General features: G+C 32.8%; 2 protein-coding genes across 5 annotated transcripts; one reads left to right on the top strand and one right to left on the bottom strand.

The window, feature by feature from the left end:
• Positions 1–8,413: 8,413 nt before the first annotated feature.
• LOC107932082 (F-box protein At1g10780) lies at positions 8,414–10,795 on the top strand. Of its 4 annotated transcripts, XM_016864038.2 has the most exons (5): positions 8,441–8,550; positions 8,643–8,694; positions 9,244–9,988; positions 10,064–10,344; positions 10,433–10,795. In XM_016864038.2, exons 3-5 carry the CDS (start codon positions 9,247–9,249, stop codon positions 10,667–10,669), a joined length of 1,260 nt encoding a protein of 419 aa, XP_016719527.1. In that variant the 5' UTR covers positions 8,441–8,550; positions 8,643–8,694; positions 9,244–9,246; the 3' UTR covers positions 10,670–10,795. The 4 variants fall into 4 exon arrangements, with proteins under 4 accessions (XP_016719518.1, XP_016719527.1, XP_040938469.1 ...); XM_016864029.2 differs by having other exon boundaries at positions 8,414–8,694; XM_041082535.1 differs by having other exon boundaries at positions 9,244–10,344.
• Positions 10,796–11,167: 372 nt separating this feature from the next.
• LOC107932096 (transmembrane emp24 domain-containing protein p24delta4) lies at positions 11,168–13,407 on the bottom strand. Its single transcript, XM_016864046.2, has 4 exons — positions 13,045–13,407; positions 12,131–12,343; positions 11,542–11,618; positions 11,168–11,463 (listed from the first exon to the last, which is right to left on the bottom strand). The coding sequence occupies exons 1-4, from the start codon at positions 13,267–13,269 to the stop codon at positions 11,319–11,321; spliced, it is 660 nt and encodes a 219-aa protein (XP_016719535.1). The 5' UTR covers positions 13,270–13,407; the 3' UTR covers positions 11,168–11,318.
• Positions 13,408–17,808: the final 4,401 nt, after the last annotated feature.

Below are 17,808 nucleotides of genomic sequence, written 5' to 3'. Positions count from 1 at the left end.
ACTTGATTGGTGAAATTGTTGGAAAAGAGAGAGAAATCTCGGTTGAACCTTCGGAAAGATTGGATGATACAGATGGTATGTAGCTAGGTCACATGTATAGTGCTGAGTGCACATCATGTGTACAAGAGAGCTACAAGACATTATGATGTAGCTAGGTCGCATGGGTGATACTATGTGTACACCATGTAGACAAGAGACTACGGGATATATGTAGCTAGGTCGCATGCGTGGTTCCAAGTGAAGGACACCATGTAGACAAGAGAGCTACGAGATAAACTGGCTAGGTCACATGGGTGGTACTAAGTGTTCACCATGTGTACAAGAGAGCCGAACTATATGATGGGTGGAGCTATGTGCTGAAACCAGCAAGTATCGAGGATTGATCCGAAGTGTTCAACGAGAGACTCTCTATGTATTGCTTTGTGAGTTTTGTGATGAATAAGTGCAGGAACTTGGTTATGTGAATGATGTGTTCATTAAGTGACCAGGATGTGGTAAGGTTATAAACAAGTAAGTTATACATGAGGATGATTTTATGGTGACCTTGTGATCATGGGCCTATACTTGTGATGTATGAAATGTGGTGAAAATGATTTGTGATATGTATGTTAAAATGAGGTTAATACAAAGAAAGTGTGAAAGAGTGAATTAGCAATAAAACTGTTTTGGACAGTAGCAGTGACGTGATTTTGAAAAATCACCAAAAATAGTATAAATTGAATCAGAGACTGAATGAGACATCAAATTAAATCTTAATGAGTCTATTTTCATATAAAATAAACATAGAAAGCAAAGGAGTTCTATATTTTGAGATATTTATGTTTTTGTGAGACTGATTCAGAATGATTACGTGATCCCCTATTCTGACTTTGGAAAATCACAAAAATTTGGAGAAAAATAATTAGAGGCTCAAAATTATATTTTTAAAATCCATAATGAGTATATTTTCAAGATAAATCAACAAGAACATTATCCGAGTTTTGTACTGTGAGATAATTATTTTTTAGTGAAGAGAGGTCAGAACTATCAGAAAGTGAAACAGGGGAAATTTTAATGAATAAACTGTACTAATTGGCTAAACCAAAAATTATGAAAATTTTATGGTGGAAAGATATGTGAGTCTAGTTTCAGAGGAAATTTACGGATCTTAATTTGGAGCTCTGTATCTCGAATTATAAATAATTAAGTGACTATGACTCCTGTGGACAGTTTGATGTGAACATTTATTAGTAAATTGTGAAATCGTACTTACAAGAATGCTATATACATTAAGGATGTGGAATGGAGAGGAGGAGGAGGAAAATAAATATATGTGGAATACATGGAAACTATGGTATATGAAATATTGATATAATGAGATAAATGATATGTGTTTATAAGAAAACAAAAAGAGAATGTTATGTATCATGACATGTATATATATATGACTAGTCTCAATGTAATGCTTGTTGGGTATGGAATTGAATTGAAATGTTTCAGGCAAACATGTTATTCTGCGCATCTGAATCGTGGTATTTTATAAAGATATGATCTAGCTTTAAATATGAATGCTTGATGATTAAGCTGAAGATATTTGGTAAGATGATAATCTTGGTATAAATGTATAAGTGGTACTATAATAAACAAGGTAAAATGAATATGAGAGACACATGTATGATGACATACAAATGCTATGTTTGTGGTTTAATTGAGGATGTTTAATCATTAAATGAATACCATGTTATATGCTTTTGATTTTGTATAAGTGTGTAAGAGATCAAGGTTGACCAAAGCTTGGAAAATAGCCTAGATATATTCCACACAGGCAGAGACACGACCATGTGTCTCAGCCGTGTATGGAACACGACTTTGGGACACGGGCGTGTGGAGCCTTAAAGCATGAAATTTCCAAGATTTTCGTAAGTTCTCGGTTTAGTCCCAAACCTTTTCTAAAGTATGTTTTGGGCTCCGTAGACTCAAATAAGGGACTATGTGTAAGAGAATGAACGCTTTGAAATATGAATAAAATTTTATGGCTCGTATTTTAGTTTAATGTTTGTATGTTTGTCTGGTAATGCCTCGTACCTTAGCCGGCCTCGGATACGGGTAAGGGGTTTTACAAACATTCTCATGTCTAACGGTGGTCAAGTTGTTGGTGCATTGCCGGGGAAGTTTCAGCATGAGACTTGAATTTAATTTTTTGCATTTGATAAGATATATAGGAAAATTTAGAATTATATATACAAATTTTAATTTTTTTTGTTATTTTATTTCTTTACTTGATTTTTAATTTATTTTAACTTCTCTTTTATTCAGTGTATGACTCGAAGTGGAACTCTTTCTATCGAACCAGATCCTGAACCAGAGAGAATTTTAAGGCAAGCCTGTTAACAAATACAAAACAATCCACCTATAGTGGCTAACTTGCAGTGAGGAAACCTACTTTTCGAATAGAACATCCAACCGCCTGCAACCGTATGAAAAAAGCCACTAATTGCTCAATAGGAGAGGACATTGCTTGAGTATGCGCTTCCCACTTTAGATGCTATCCAAGGTTGAATTGAGAGGCTAGCGTTAAATGCAAATAATTTCAAAATTAAAATGGCTACCATTCAAATGATGCAAAACAATTTGTAATTTCGGGGAAATATGGTGGAAGACCCGAACCACCACTTAAAAAGATTCCTACAATTGTGCGATACATTTAAATATAATGAAGTGACTGATGATGCAATCTGTCTCTGGTTGTTTCTACTCTCACTTTGTGGCAACACCTACAAATGGCTTAAGTCCCAAAAGCTAGGTTCCATCACGACATGGGATGACTTAGCGGGGAATTCTTACACATACTTTTCACAATTAGTCGAACCATCTAGTTGAGGCATGACATTGCTAATTTTAAGAGAATTTATACGAAGCTTGGGAACGCTTCAAGTCATTGCTTAGGAAATGCCCACACCACGTTATGCAAAACTGGCTTTAATTGCAAATATCTTACAACATATTAAATGGGAGCTTGAGAGCAGACTTAGATGGCGCATCAACTAGTGCCTTCATGAATAACACCTATGAGCGAGCGTTTCAATTGATCAAGGACATGGTGATGAACTTGTACATGAGGTCTAACGAGCATTTTTTTTATAGTCAGAAGCCATCAACGGCTAAGGTGGTCAATAAAGACGATAAGTATCAACAAATTCTGGAAAAATTACATCATCTAAAAACCACTGTCAAGCCCTCAATGAATGATGTCGCTCAAAGTTTTACATCATACCTGGAGACCCAATTGTAGGAAGTGAATTACTTGGGGAATAGAGGAGGAAATCCCAATTTGAACATGTACAATCCTAGTTGGAAGGACCATACAAGTCTAAAGTGGGGAGGCAGTCAAGGTAGCGGAAACCCAGCTTTGAACCGACCAAACCATCCATATCAATCACTGTATGTGAAAAGATCTCAAAGAGATTTATGGGTAACGACCATGTTGGTTGTAGTCAATACTTGGACTGGATCGAAAATAAGATGCAATTGATGAGCTTCGACATTCAACATGTGAAGACAGCATGCGCGCAAACTCTCACGAACATTGCCGAATTAAAGGAAGAGAAGCTCAATATTGTGAGTGCATTGAATAAGATACGGAGGCAAATGGGCACAGGTATTCTGAGCAATACCAAAAATAATCCCTGGAAGGACGAAAAAGAGCATGTAAATGCTATCACTCTGTTCGGGTAAAACACTAGGAAACTTGGAAAGCCCACCAGCAAAATGGACTATGAGGTCAAAACGGAGGACCAAGGCCTTGATGAGTTGGAAATTGTATTCCAAATAGAGAAAAGACCTGAATTGGTGGTTGAGTTAGAAAAGACTCCACACAAGGAACTAGTGTAAAAGAATGTGATGTTTCCATCAAGGTTGGAGGACAAACAAATAAGGGATTATAAAGAATTTGTAAGTTTTCTAAACCTCTTTAAGTCTCTTAATGTAAATTTTGCAATACTTGAACTAATAGATAAGATACCAAAGTATGACATGTACTTAAAAGAGATAATGTCTAGGCATAAAAGGCTAAAGAAATGTGAGAAAATAAAAATCAATGCTTCTTGTAGTGCTATAATTGCATGTAAAATACCCCTAAAGCTAAAAGATCTGGGAAATTTTACAATTCCCATGGAGATAGGGAACGAAAATTTTAGCAAGGCCTTTTGTGATTTAAGGGCCAGCATAAATTTGATGCCCTTATCCACGTATTTGAAACTCGGATTGGGGAGCTAAAAAAGATGAAAATTGCACTACAATTAGTCGATAGGTTTGTAGTAAACCCCAAGGGAGTATTTGAAGATGTATTGATTAAAGAAATGGGTTTTATAATCCCCATCGATTTTGTCATCCTAGACTTTGAGGAGGACCAAGAGGTTCCCGCTCTGTTGGGTAATAATGTTTCCGATTGCCAAAATATGGATGCAATTTATTTTCACGCGAATTTCTTTTGCCTTTAATATGTCTAACATTAATGCTTTTTGAGCTATTTTACTTTATTGTATCTTGCAGCGTAGACAGTTGTGCATCTGCAAGTGGATCTACAAAGCATTGTTCACTTGCATTAGTGAAAAGAAGGTTAAGATCTTTTTCCCGTACCTAGTGACTACCTTATACAAAAAGGCTAAAGTCCCAATGTCCACAACCAAGCAGTTTGTTAAACCAACTAAAAGCATCCTCAGGAACTCTATCTACACCAAGTATGTTGAGCTCAACTGCAAGCACATCCAAGACTGGAACGAGCGATGAAAGAAAAATATGGATGCTCCGTTATCACTGAATAGGAAGATGAAAGAAAAGGGCCAAGGGATAGGTGACATGACCGATATAGAATAGGCCATCTGATTGATGCAATAGATGACACCATGAGCATAGACTACGCCCAATGATTCGGGATTCCCATTTCAGAGCCACCACCAAACCAGTACCCACCCATGCCACAAGCTGGTGAGGAATGAGAAGAGGAGGAAGAAGGCAATGACAAGGACGGAGAAGAAGAACCGGCTTTTGACGAGGATCTTGATGAGGTGTTCCAGCTAGAACAACCATCAGACGGAGGAGTTAAGATCTGCATCTTGAGCCATACAAACCCTACTAGTTCTATGGATGCGAGGGTTGTCACACCAAACATGGGTCGAGGGAAGGAGCCAATGATTTAGAAGAATCGACTAGATGTCGATTCTGATTAAAAACTTCCGAACTTTTAATTTTTTTTAATTTTTGGGACTTGTAAATTTTTATTTTTGGATGATTTTATTTTGTTTAGACTTTTTTTTTTGCTTTAGTTTCCTTTTAGCTAATTTCTATGTAAGAACTCGTACGATATGCAGCACTACATTTTGAAGCTAAACTGGCACGAGGAGTACTACCCGACCACATCCGAGGACCTTCAACACTAAAATCGGGTAGTCTCTTCTCCTATTTTTAAGACTCATATTAGGGACAATATGTCAAATAAAGTGTGAGGGGGTAACATAGAAATTTTTCAAATTTTTATGTTTTTATTGGTCGTTTTTCATTTATTTTTGTTTTTTTTCACTTTTATTTTGTGTGTATTTGTTTGCATACAAGCTTATAGCAATACAAGTGATTGGTTAGGACCATGTAAATAGGATTTTGTGTTTGAATTGTAAATTTAATTCAATAGCAATTGATTTTAGGTTGTTCAATTTTACACTATTTAGTTCAGTTTATTACAATTTGAATAGATGATAGTGTGTTAGGTGCACCAAGTGATTAATACGTACATGAAAAGCATATATGTTTGTTTGAATAACATGTGTTGGTATGTTAATATTTAGTTAATTGTAATCCATGAATTGAGACACTTAAGGATGACCTAAGACGTTGTTTGGTAGATATTTTCGAGCCAAAAAGTTGACCTTAATTTAAAATCCCTAGTACCCTAATTTTAAGCATAAATCTCTATTTCTTGATGAACCACAACAAAAGCCCTAGGCCTTAAAATTAATATCTTGATCTGATTTTCTTGGTCTTTGCACGAACTTAGATGTCCGGTCATTGATATTGAAGGTTAGGTAGATACGGCATGGTGGTTTCCAAAATTAAAAGAAAAATAAAAGTGAACCTAACGGATAGTATAGTATGGTGAGTATAAGGGAGTTACAAACTTGTGCTTAAATAGAAAAATTTGAGAATCAATCAAAAGAAAATGTTTGAAAAGGATAAAATAGTCGAGCGAGAAGTTCTCGAGAAAATAGAAAAGCAAAGTGAGTGAAAAAGAAAAATAAATAAAAAAATTCTCATTATTTCACATTAGTATTGCTAGAACAATTGTATTCACTAATACTTTACTATACCTTAGGAATTGGAGATAAAAAGTAGGTGAGAGAAGGGGATATAAAGTGGTAAGCTGAAGGGTCTAATCGGGGAAGTATTAAGGGTCAATATAATGTGCCAAATAATTTTCGTGTTTTAACCATTTTGTGTGTCTATTCTTTAATTCTGAACCAACCTAAGTCATAGAACGTTAGAAGCTGAAAAACCTACGTGGCCTAAGTGATTTGATTTATGGATGAAAATTGACTAAATTTTGACATTTTTAATTATTGTGTTCTTCAAGCATAAATGTATAGTTTGTGTATATGTTTCGATGGATCATTGTACTTAACACTCTTGAATTTGTTTGTTTTGTAATTTTATGAACTATGTATGTGATATTGAAGGTCGAGAGTCAATTATATATCGTGTTAGAGTTACGTATTCATTCACACTGTCTTATGTACATAGTTCCGATCTAGTCATTGTATATGACATGCTCAAGCACTATTTGATTTTATTTTCTTTTGTGTGTGTGTTTTATTTTGTTTCTGTTTATCTTGGTGCTTGAGGACAACCAACGACTTATGTGTAGGGGAGTTTGATTTTCCACAATTCGTTGTGGCAAATTAAGGTCTTTTCGGCACTTAACGAGCTTGTTTTATTGCGTTTTACATGTTTTTATTTCGTTTTCATTTTTTATTGCTTTGTGTTTAACTTATACAAAATAAGCATTTTTACGCAATTTTATGTTAGACTTAGTGGGCCAGTCTGGACCTAGGGATGATCTAACAACTTTTATTTAGTGTGTAGGACACTATTTTTAGGTTTAGAAGGCGAAGGACGACTGCAGTGTCATGACACCGAGAAGTGGTGTCGCAATACTGTACTTCAAAGCCAAAGTACCTAGAAAATGAAGGCAGTGTCGACACCGATCCTATGGTGTCGCGACACCGAGTGACGAACAAGAAAAATTAATTAAGGATATTTTAGTCCACACAATAAACCTTAATCAGATTTTTGGGTTGTTTAGTAACCCTAATTAGGTCTAAGTATAAACCCTATAAATAGGCATGTTAAGTTTCATTTTAAGGGGCTTGGCCAAGTTAGCCGTTTTAATATTTTTAAGTTTTTAGTTTAGTTTTATTTTCTTTTCAATCTAGTCCTTTTATACTTTTGTTATTATTTTAACTTGGATTTAGTTTTGATCCAAGGCTTTAATATTAGGTTTTCATCATTTTGTTGTTGAGTCTAATTGCAATCAAGGAGATCTTCGTAACTGTTAAAGGAGATTTTGTTTCCGAGCTTCAATTGATATCGAAAAATGAATTTTTTTTCTCTACTCCTTACTTTTATTTAATTTGATGTTTTGCATGTTAAATATGAGTTTAGGAATTTTTGTATTTTGATCCATGAGTAGCTAATTTTCTTAAGGAGTTTAACGAATGTATGCGTGAATAATTAATGAATGAACGAGGGTAGAGATTAAGGTTAGTTGGTTCAAATTATGTGTGATTAAACTCTAAAGAGTGACACCTCTAAGAAGTCATTTAGGATAAACGAGGTTTTAGGATAAACGAGGTCGAGAGATAAGTTTACTGAGTACCTTATAATTTATCTCGATTAAGAAAGTGAAGCCGAGAGGTAATCGTGTATTGATCGATTAGTTAATTAGTTAGAGGCGGAGATGTAATAATTAGTTAATTAATAACTAACTCAATAAAACCCGAATTTGAAGTTAATTAGGACCACTGAAGTGAATTAAGCTTTTGCTTGTTTTATTAGGTTATTTTTATTGTTTAATTAGTTGATTTTTAGTTTAATTAATTTTTAAGTTAATTCGATTAATTTATGTTTATTTGATTTTTCATAATTTAATTTTAAATCAATATTATTCAGGCTTATTAGTACAAAGAATTAATTTCGGTTTAATTCATCCTCCCTTAAATACAATTTTTAAAATATTTCCCGAAATATTTCATTGTAAGATCCGTATACTATTTTACCATAATATTTCCGTAAACCTTTGGCTCCGGTCAAACTTTATTTAAAAAGAAAAACTCAAACTTACATTTAAAAAAAACTTATAAAAGTAAAAAATATTGGTGATATTTTTAACAACGCTTGCTGCCCCGAGTACCAAAATAAAACTAAAAACGGAAGTTCCTCTCTCTAAAAGTTTTTTAAAATTTGAAACAACCCTCAGAGCTTAAACCCCTCCATCTACGCGCGCCACTGCGCCAGCCTTTGTTTGTACGTTCCTTTTTTTTTTTCATTATATTTCTTCTTATTTTTATCTTCTGTACCTTTTTGTCTCTCTTCAAAGCAGATTTTTTTTTCCACAGAAATACAAAAGCTCAGATCTGTCTCTTTTTCTTCATCTTTCAAATCATATTTGTAAGTTCCCATTGAATCTCTTTTATCAACTTCCTTTCTTGTATACCCATGTTTCAACTTTGATTATAAATTTTAAGTTTTTTTTTTTGGGGGGGGGTCAAAATTTGTTAATACCGTGTATTTTTCTTTAATTCAATGTTGTTTTAGCTTGAAATGTTCATATCTTATCTGGGTTCTTCAGATTTCATGCTTTTGAGCGTGTTTTTATGAAATGCTAATCCATTTCTTTAATGTGTTAACTCACAGGAAAGTTTGATGCATTTGCGTGGTTACTTGTAGTTCATTTTCTTCAGGATTTTTATTGTTACATTTCGACATACGTCTTTAATTTAATTTAGCTATTACCAAAATCGATGAAGCTAATAATTATCCCTCGACTAAGTATTAGAAGGCGCAGAAGTTTGTTTCGTTAACCTTTTTTTTTTTTGATAATTTCGAAAAGAAACATTTGGTGGGTGCTTATGGAATAGGGGAAAGTAACATTAATAATAACATTAATACTTGTATTGAGGAATAATTGAGGGTTACCTGTTTGATCATTATTCTCAGGAAATGGATTCTCTTCCAGATGCCATTATTCAGTACATTTTGTCACACTTGAGCAATGCTCGGGATGTTGCAGCTTGTAATTGTGTATCCAAGAGATGGAGGGAGTCATTGACTTACCTTAGAAGTCTCTACTTCCCTCGCAACTCCTTTGATAGCCGTCCAGGCAGTTATAGCTCCGACACTGTCGTCTGGAAAATGCTTTCCGCAACTGCATGCTTAGAGGAGCTTGTTGTTTACAGTCCATTCACCAGTGCAGGCCTTGCTTCGTGGCTGTCGCTGGTGCATTCATCACTCAAGGATCTTGAGCTAAGAATGGATAATGTTATGGATTATCAGGCATGTCTTGATAGCCCTTCCAAATTGGACTGTATTGCTGCAGGGAAGAAGTTGAAGTCTTTGAAGCTTTGGGGTGTGTTAATGGCTAATCCGCCCAAGTGGGATGTTTTTGAAAACCTTCTATGCCTTGAAATCGTTGGAGCAAGATTGGAGGATCCCGCATTATCTGCTGCACTTGGTGCATGCCCTAACTTGACTAACTTAGTATTGCTTGGTTGTGAAGGGGTTAGATCAGTTTCGATCGAGTTGCAATACTTGGAGCACTGTAAGCTGGATTTTTATGGCTCGGGGAATTGTTCCCTTTCTCTCACTTGTCCGAAAATTGAACTTCTTGAGGTGCAAGGTTGTAGTTGGATTCGAGTCCGTGAGACTACATGCCTGAGGAACCTTTCAATAGCGAACAATGCTGGTAAACATTCCACTTATATGCTCTTTTCTCAGTTGTGTGGGATTTTAATAATCGGTTTGCTTTGTGATGCTTTAGGCAGAGTGTACATGGTAGACTTTGGGAAGCTTTCAGCGCTTGAATCCTTGTCCATGAGAGGGGTCCAATGGTGCTGGGATGCAATAAGTAAAATGCTGGAATGGTCGAATGAGGTGAAGCATCTCTACATGAAGGTTGAATTTACAGGAGATTTGGAGGCCCTTCTACCCTTTCCAGAAGTTGACTTTGTTGAATTTTTTAATAGCCATCCCAAGCTTCAAAAGTTTGATGTTCATGGAGCCATGTTTGCTGCTCTTTGCCAGAAAAACAGCTTGAAAAATGTAAGTTGATAAAAACAGCGCTAGGATTATTGTTGATTCACTGGCCTAATTTGACCATCAAAGAATTAAAGAAAATTTGTGTTTGCAGGTAGAGCCAGGATTTGTGATTCCCTGCCTAGAGGAAGTTGTGGTCCAAGTAAGATCACCATTAAATGCTGAACAGAAAATGAACACTCTGGAATCCCTTCTCAAGTATGGGAAAAGCTTGAAGAAAATGGTAATAAGGATTCTTCAAATGAAGAGCAGCCATAGCAGCACGGATGAATTCTTTGATGAGATTTGCAGGCTTAGATTTATGAACCGCAAAATAATTCGAATTGAATAAGGCTGACAACAGCCACCTCCTATTTGTTCTTTGCTTCATCTTCCAAGTGAACAGCATTGATTGCTAATTGAACAACGGTTCGAATAGATGGTTGCTTCATGATGATTCTCATGGAGTTGCTTTTAACTTCTCAAGTTTTTCATTTCACACCCCTTCTGTTGCAATGTCTTCTGATCTATTAAGTCTTGAGTTTATTTAGGCGTTTGAAGTTTTTGCCTTTGACATCCAGCTAGTACTTAAACGGTTTGTTGAACAAAATAATTGCATCGGTTGGCCCTTATTTACCTGGAATTGCACTTGCAGAGCTAATCTTGTTTGAATAGCTGAAATCCCATACATCATTTGCCTGGCCTGCAAAGCCTTAGGCAAAAGTAAAATGGCTGGAGTTGAATCAAGTGCAAAGCTATTGCCTTATCGTATCAATCTAGTTCTAAAAATTGCAGTGGGCTGAGCTACAGAGCACAGGCTATTCAAATAAAAAGAGTAAAAAACCAGTGGTAACCTTAAATCAAAGAACATGCCGATTTATATGTAACTTGATGCGAAAACATAGCATCAAATCAAAATTTCCGTTGTGCAACATACATGAAAAGAAAAATAACAAGAAAACAAAAGAAATTATTGAATTTTCTCATCTACCGATCAAAATTTAGATAAGCTTCTTCTTTTGGAAGAATCGCTTCAAGTACCACACTTGCAGGCCTGAAACAACGATGCAGATACCCAAAGACATGATACTAAACCACGCGACTCTGGCATTTGTGGTCTCACTCGTACTCCTCATTTCTGCTTCTCTGTTATCCAATAAGGATGACATAAACTAAGGATGTTAGCTTTAAACTGAACAGGCAGAACAGAACATTTATAATTACCTGCTTTTCAGATAGAGTAAATTCTCATGAATGGCCTCCACTGCTCCTTCGAGTTTCCTCAGCTCCAGCTCAACACCCTGCATGTAAATAAGCATATGATGAAACACACAAATGTGTACAAAACAAGATGAATATAGAAACAAGAATATGAGAGAAGTTTGATTGCAATGTAATATGTTGTACTCTTCAATAATTCCAATTCATTTCCTTTCTCAAACTAATTTGTGTAGAATTTATCAAAAAGCATCCCAAAGTCATTCAAAATGTTTGATCCAAGAATACAAAATTTCAAGCTTTGGACATGCATAAAATCATTTTTCAACCCCACCTTGCAAACTCCATAAAGTAAGAAGATGAAATCAACAATTACCATATCAATTCTTTTTTGTACAAATTGTGGCTCAGGAAAAATAGAAGCTTGGCAGTAAAAGAGTTCTTTTGTGAACTGAAGCTAAAACAAACAAAACTCCATAAGTATGATCATCTCAAAAAATATTTGGAACAAAAGTTTAGTTACAATGCACTGGGAGCAGGACCCATGATTTCCTTTCTAAACCCTAAACAAGGAATTTTCAAGAAAAATGCTGACCTGAAGTTTCTCTTTTCTGGCAACTGACTCCCAGTCTTTAGCTGCAATCCCAGTTTTCCAGTCAATGTTGACAACAACTTCACCGCTTCCACGAGTACGGTTATCCGACCAGAAACATGCTAGGTAATTGCCAGCTTCCTCGGTTGTGAATGCAAATCGGCCATACGTTACATTCTCACTGTGGTGAAGATTGTTCCCATACGGGGATGTCACCTACACAATACAAACTTTCAGTTTGAAGTTCACTGCAAATCTGATATGTTTGAGGAAGCATCACAGTCGGGTTTTACCGTTTCTTTTTCATATATTTAAAATATATTACAAATATAAACTATGGCACGGTAACTTAATCTCCACGCCAAAACATGATATTTGGAGATCAACAAAGGTGATTCTAGAATATAATGAGAGAAAATGCAGTGATAACTTCATAAGTTTCCATTCATCCAATAATCCTATGGTGATCTTTCAAATATTAACTTAAGAGAAATCAATTCTGAAGTTGGAAAGAAATACCATTGGATCCCAAGAATTCAGTACACGTTTTTTTATTGTATAATCTATTATTATATCTCTGTTTTTCCATAATTTGCTAATGCTTAAGATATTACAACTCAAATTATCAAAAACAGAATACCTCTATACCGAAAGCAAGCTATTTCAAGTAAAAACAATAACAATTCTGATTCCGAAACATGAACAATATATTCAAACCTCCCATTTTTTCATTTAAAATCACAAATAACAGCAAAGTTTAAACATTTCATTAATTTTTCCTCATCTGTATGAAAAATAGTTTTATCCGTAAGAAAGAAATATGTATTAATCAAAACTAGAAAAGAAGAGAATAAATCCTAGTAACCTTTTCGTAACAAGATCAAAAGGGAGAAATACAGAAGAGAAAAAGACTAAACCTTGACGGCAATGGTAGCGGTTTGACCGTCTTCCACGGAAACGACGACGTAATCAGCCAAAACAACGACATTGCTGTGGATTTCCTCGGAGACGCACTTGGTGCCGGTTTTTGGAATATTCAACCAAATGGCGTCACACAGTGGACCGGTACTCAAAGCCAATAGTAATACGACGAGCAACGGTGGGAACGTCATCGCCATCTGCACGTTAGAATCCTTTATCATCTCTCTCCTAAACGAAATATCTGGTTTTTTTTCCTCTACAATGTTAGGGTTTTTTTGGAGGGTGAGATCGGAAAAGTTTCGATCAAAGGTTCGAACACCAACAAGGCAACGGCCACCTCCACTTCAGTTTCCTTCAATTTCGTTGTTCTTTTTACAGTTTATATTTCAAAGCATATTGCCACCTTGGCAATCTTCCACTAAGATCTTTCCACGTCAACATCTTGACGTCCACTACTTATATTAGTTTTACGCTTTTCAAATCCATTAAAATTAAAATATGCTATTAGTACCTGTACATTGACCAAATTTGACATTTAATCTGTATAGTTTGAAAGTTAAAATTTTAGATTTAGTAATTTTTTTTATTTAAAAAATCTGAATCTATTCATTAAAATCGTAATTATTTTCTGTCAAAATTTGTCAGTTTAGAATTTTGATTAGGTTACCATCATATAATGTGATATATGATTGATAGAAAATAAACATGCTAAGTCAACAAATTTTGATATAAACCACCAACAATGAATAGTTTAACTAAAATTTTTAAATTGAAAAAAGTAGGAGAATTATTTTTTTTAACTTTTTAAAGTATAAGGACTAAATCTCAAATATTATCAAAATATAGGGACTAATGTCATATTTTAACCTTAAAATTAATAATGCATAATAAATTAAAGTACCAAATTAGTCCCTAGATTATATCTTAGATCTCTTTACTAAAAATATGAACTTTTTGATAAAAAAAACTAAAATAGTCACTTCGTTAAAATTGGGGCATTAAATGCTTATTTTTTACCTTTTGTATATAAAATAAAATAATAAATTTAGCTCTTAATCTCTACACATTTATTCAATTTAACATTAACTTTTTCATGTGAAGTAAATTGACGCTAATCTTTGTATTACTAACATGACACTATTTTATCTTATATCTCATGTCAATAAATAATTTAAAAATATTTTAAAAATTCGAAAAACTAAAACTATAAATCTAAAAACTATAAAATTAACTTCAAAATTTTCAAAAATAAAACCTTTTCCAAGAGTTCAAAATTTTAAATAAAATATTTCAAGTTGCTTTTTAATTAGGAATGTAATCGTACTTTTTTTTATTTGAATATCATAGTTCAGTCATTAAAATCATAAGTATTTTTTGTCCAAATTTGTCAATTTAGAATTTCGATTAGGTTGTCATCATAAGTCGTAGAATATAATTGATAGAAAATAAACATATTAACTCGACAAATTTTGACAGAAACTACCAACAACAATAATGATTGAACTAAATTTTTAAATTAAAAAAAATAAGAAGATTGATTTTTAAAATTTTAAAATATATAAACTAAATCTGAATTTTTTTCAAAATACAGAGACTAATAATATATTTTAACCTTTGAACAATTATGCGGGTAAATCGATAATAATAATAATAATAATAGATTTTTGCCAGTGTTGCAAATGTATGTACTTTGGCACAAAATATAAAAAAAAAAGTAAAGATTTTATTAACATTTAATTACGGGTGATATAAGGCCCGTTCTTGATAATTTTGGGGCTCTAGCCAAAATAATAAAATGGGGTTTTAAGTTTCTTAAAAGTCAGAGAAAAAAATTGTTGGGCCCCTTAAAAATTGGTAATTTTTTTTATTTTTAGAAGTTAGAGAAAATTTTTTTTAAGTCACTTAAAAATTGAAAAACAATATTTTGGACCTCTTTTAACCTTGGGCTCTGAGCGGTTGCACCTCCATATGACCTCCAGAGCTGGGCCTGAATGGTATCAATTTGGTTCGATTGGGCTATTTAAAATTTTTGAACTGTCCATAGTAATTCAATTTGGTTGATTTTTAGTCTTTTATATTAATGTTTGGTTTTAGATTTTTAAATTTGTTTTATAGTTTTTTAGTTTGACAAAGTTTCAAAATATTTTTTTATAAATATTTATAATTTTTAAAATAAATAAAAATAATAAATAACTTAGATATAATTCTTTCTTGAAAAGTAATTTTTATATGAAACTTTTAAATAATTTCACTACTTAATTTTTAGATTTTAAATATCCAGAATTTTTAACTTCCATTCTCAACATTACTCAATTTTACTTAAATTTTTTTCAACCCTACATTTCATTACTTGAAAAGAATAATGAATTCTTCAATTTGCTATGAAAATAAATTTCAAACAATCAACCAACAAAACGAAACTTGAAAACATAGAGAAAAATACGAAATTAATTAAATTTTGAAAAAAACTATGCAAGTATTGAAATATTGGATGTAGTGCCCTAAATTTAATATTTTCGTCTATTTATATTTGTATTTTTAAATAAATTGATTTGATAAAATATTTGTTGATTACATTAATATTCTTTATATGTTGTTCTCAATGAGTTTTGCACGCAAAACAAAATGAAAGTGAATATTAGCTTACTAAGTGTCTAACATTTAACTAATAATAAGCGATATTACATGGTTAGATCGTAATACGGAATGATAACTTGTATCAATAGATAATCTAAATATGTCATTAGTCTAATAAAAAATGAACAAACCGATTAAAAGACTAATATGACGTCTATCAAGTTCAATTGGAGAGATGTTTTATCTTAAGCATCAGAAGGGATGACTCCCAGAAGATAGAGACATAGATATGATTGACTAGATTAACAATACATCGAAAATTACTCAAGTAGAATAGATTTAGATTTGTTTATGGATTTATTCACTTGTGACGTTCATAGTGTGACATACCTTAATCCTAAGTGAACGGTGGATTGTATACGCGTGACTCGTATACTTTAATCTAAGTAAAAACTGAGTTCAAATGGATAAAGAATCGAAAGATGGTGTGTTAAGTATTAGACATCTGCAACATGTAGCATCATTCCACAATAGTGGAATTCATAATCCAATTAAAGGGGAAATAATATCCTCTCATCTACATTACATGATAGGTGAAAAGTAAACGAGGCCTTGAGTAATTTGTATTTGTGAAAAATGATTTAATTACTATTTGATAGTAATTGACTTTTCATGAAGTAAGATGTAATTATTATCATGAGATAAAATAGGATTATATTGGAAAAAACGAATATATCTCAAAGAGATTAAGTATGTCCTATGAGGGTAACACACTTATGATAAGGTCATTGGACGAGCACTTATTAAGTAGCTTTCATAATGATATATAATAAGGGAGAACTCAGTCATGATACTTTAGTAAAATGACTTCGTGACTAAATAAGTTTATAATTAATAGATAAAAAGTTAGAACTTAATTATACATTATTTGAGCCCTAATTATATATGTCTAATCGGTATCTCTGTTAGCTCGTTGAAACGAAAAATGAATTGCATGTAGAACCAAATGAATAGAAATAAATAGAAATGATAATGTAAGAGAAATGGACCGCATTGACAAATGAATATGTTTTCTTATTAAGTACAAAAATCACTTAAGAATTAATTTAAGGTTTTCCAAATTATTATTTAATTAGTCATAATTAAATATTTGAAGTTTGAAAATTAAATTAATTAGTTATTATGAATCAATTGAATTAGAAAATTAAATATATTTCTTCATAGATTATTTTAAGGAAAAGTTGTTATAATTTTAATAAAATTAAAATTGGATTAAGAAAGTTATTTAATTGAAAAATTAATTTAGTTAATTTAATGAATAATATTCATTTTGAGAAATAAAAAATAAGTATTGGGTTAAATTAAATTATAAAGTGTTAAGTTAAAAGGTCATCATACAATAAGTGAAGGGCGACAACCCTAGTAATATTTTCTAAGGTGTGCTGCTCACCTCCTATTCTAGTTAGAATAGGAGTTTGTTTTCTATTAAATAAATATTATTTATCAATGTATTGTCAAACCAGAATTTTTTTACCTCTTCATATAAATAGATGACACTGTTAACCTAAAATACATACTTCATGATTATTGAGTTATAGTTATTCTACCACAAATTAGTGGGTATTTATTAATTAAAAATAAATTATATTTTTCGAGAATTACAATTTTTTTCAGTTTTTATTGAGAGAAATTACTTTTTAACTGAAAGTAATTTATGTCGTTTCTTTTTCTGTGATTTGATTCGTGTTACTTGAGCTCACACTCGACGCAATTTGTGGTATGATAATAGCAGAGAATACCATTTTCAAATAGTTTTTTTTAACTAATTTTTCCAACATGAAGCTATGGTGGCAATTACTATGGGTTTAGGCGGACCATTATGGTGGCCTAGGCCTCTAAAATTTTAGGAAATTTTGATTTTTCCTTTTAAATTTTTAGAAAATTTTAGTTAATCTCTCTTAATTTTTTTTGACAATTCTCATTAATCTCATAAAAATTCTTAAATTTTTTAAAAATTTTAGTAAGTACCAAAATTTAATCTTAGAATCCTCCACTAATTAGAGGAATAATTAGAACCACCTAGTGTCACGGGGCTAGATCTTTCGTCTTGCGATCTATGCGGCCTTAGGTGATCCGTTCATTCAAACTTGCCTAAGTTAGCCTTAACTCAAGTGAGGATTCCT

Source organism: Gossypium hirsutum, chromosome A12 (assembly GCF_007990345.1).
Source record: "Gossypium hirsutum isolate 1008001.06 chromosome A12, Gossypium_hirsutum_v2.1, whole genome shotgun sequence".
Lineage (NCBI taxonomy): Eukaryota > Viridiplantae > Streptophyta > Magnoliopsida > Malvales > Malvaceae > Gossypium > Gossypium hirsutum.
Note: the sequence above shows the minus strand (reverse complement) of the source record. Positions and strands in the feature narration are given on the sequence as shown.

Excerpts from the sequence above, each read along its gene's own strand:
- LOC107932082 (XM_041082535.1), top strand. The coding sequence starts at position 9,247 with ATGGATTCTCTTCCAGATGCCATTATTCAGTACATTTTGTCACACTTG. Across the intron at positions 10,345-10,432 it reads AGAAAAACAGCTTGAAAAAT|GTAGAGCCAGGATTTGTGAT; the intron begins GTAAGTTGATAA and ends TTGTGTTTGCAG.
- LOC107932096 (XM_016864046.2), bottom strand. The coding sequence starts at position 13,269 with ATGATAAAGGATTCTAACGTGCAGATGGCGATGACGTTCCCACCGTTG. Across the intron at positions 12,344-13,044 it reads CCGCTACCATTGCCGTCAAG|GTGACATCCCCGTATGGGAA; the intron begins GTTTAGTCTTTT and ends TGTATTGTGTAG. Across the intron at positions 11,464-11,541 it reads TTACTCTATCTGAAAAGCAG|AGAAGCAGAAATGAGGAGTA; the intron begins GTAATTATAAAT and ends ATTGGATAACAG.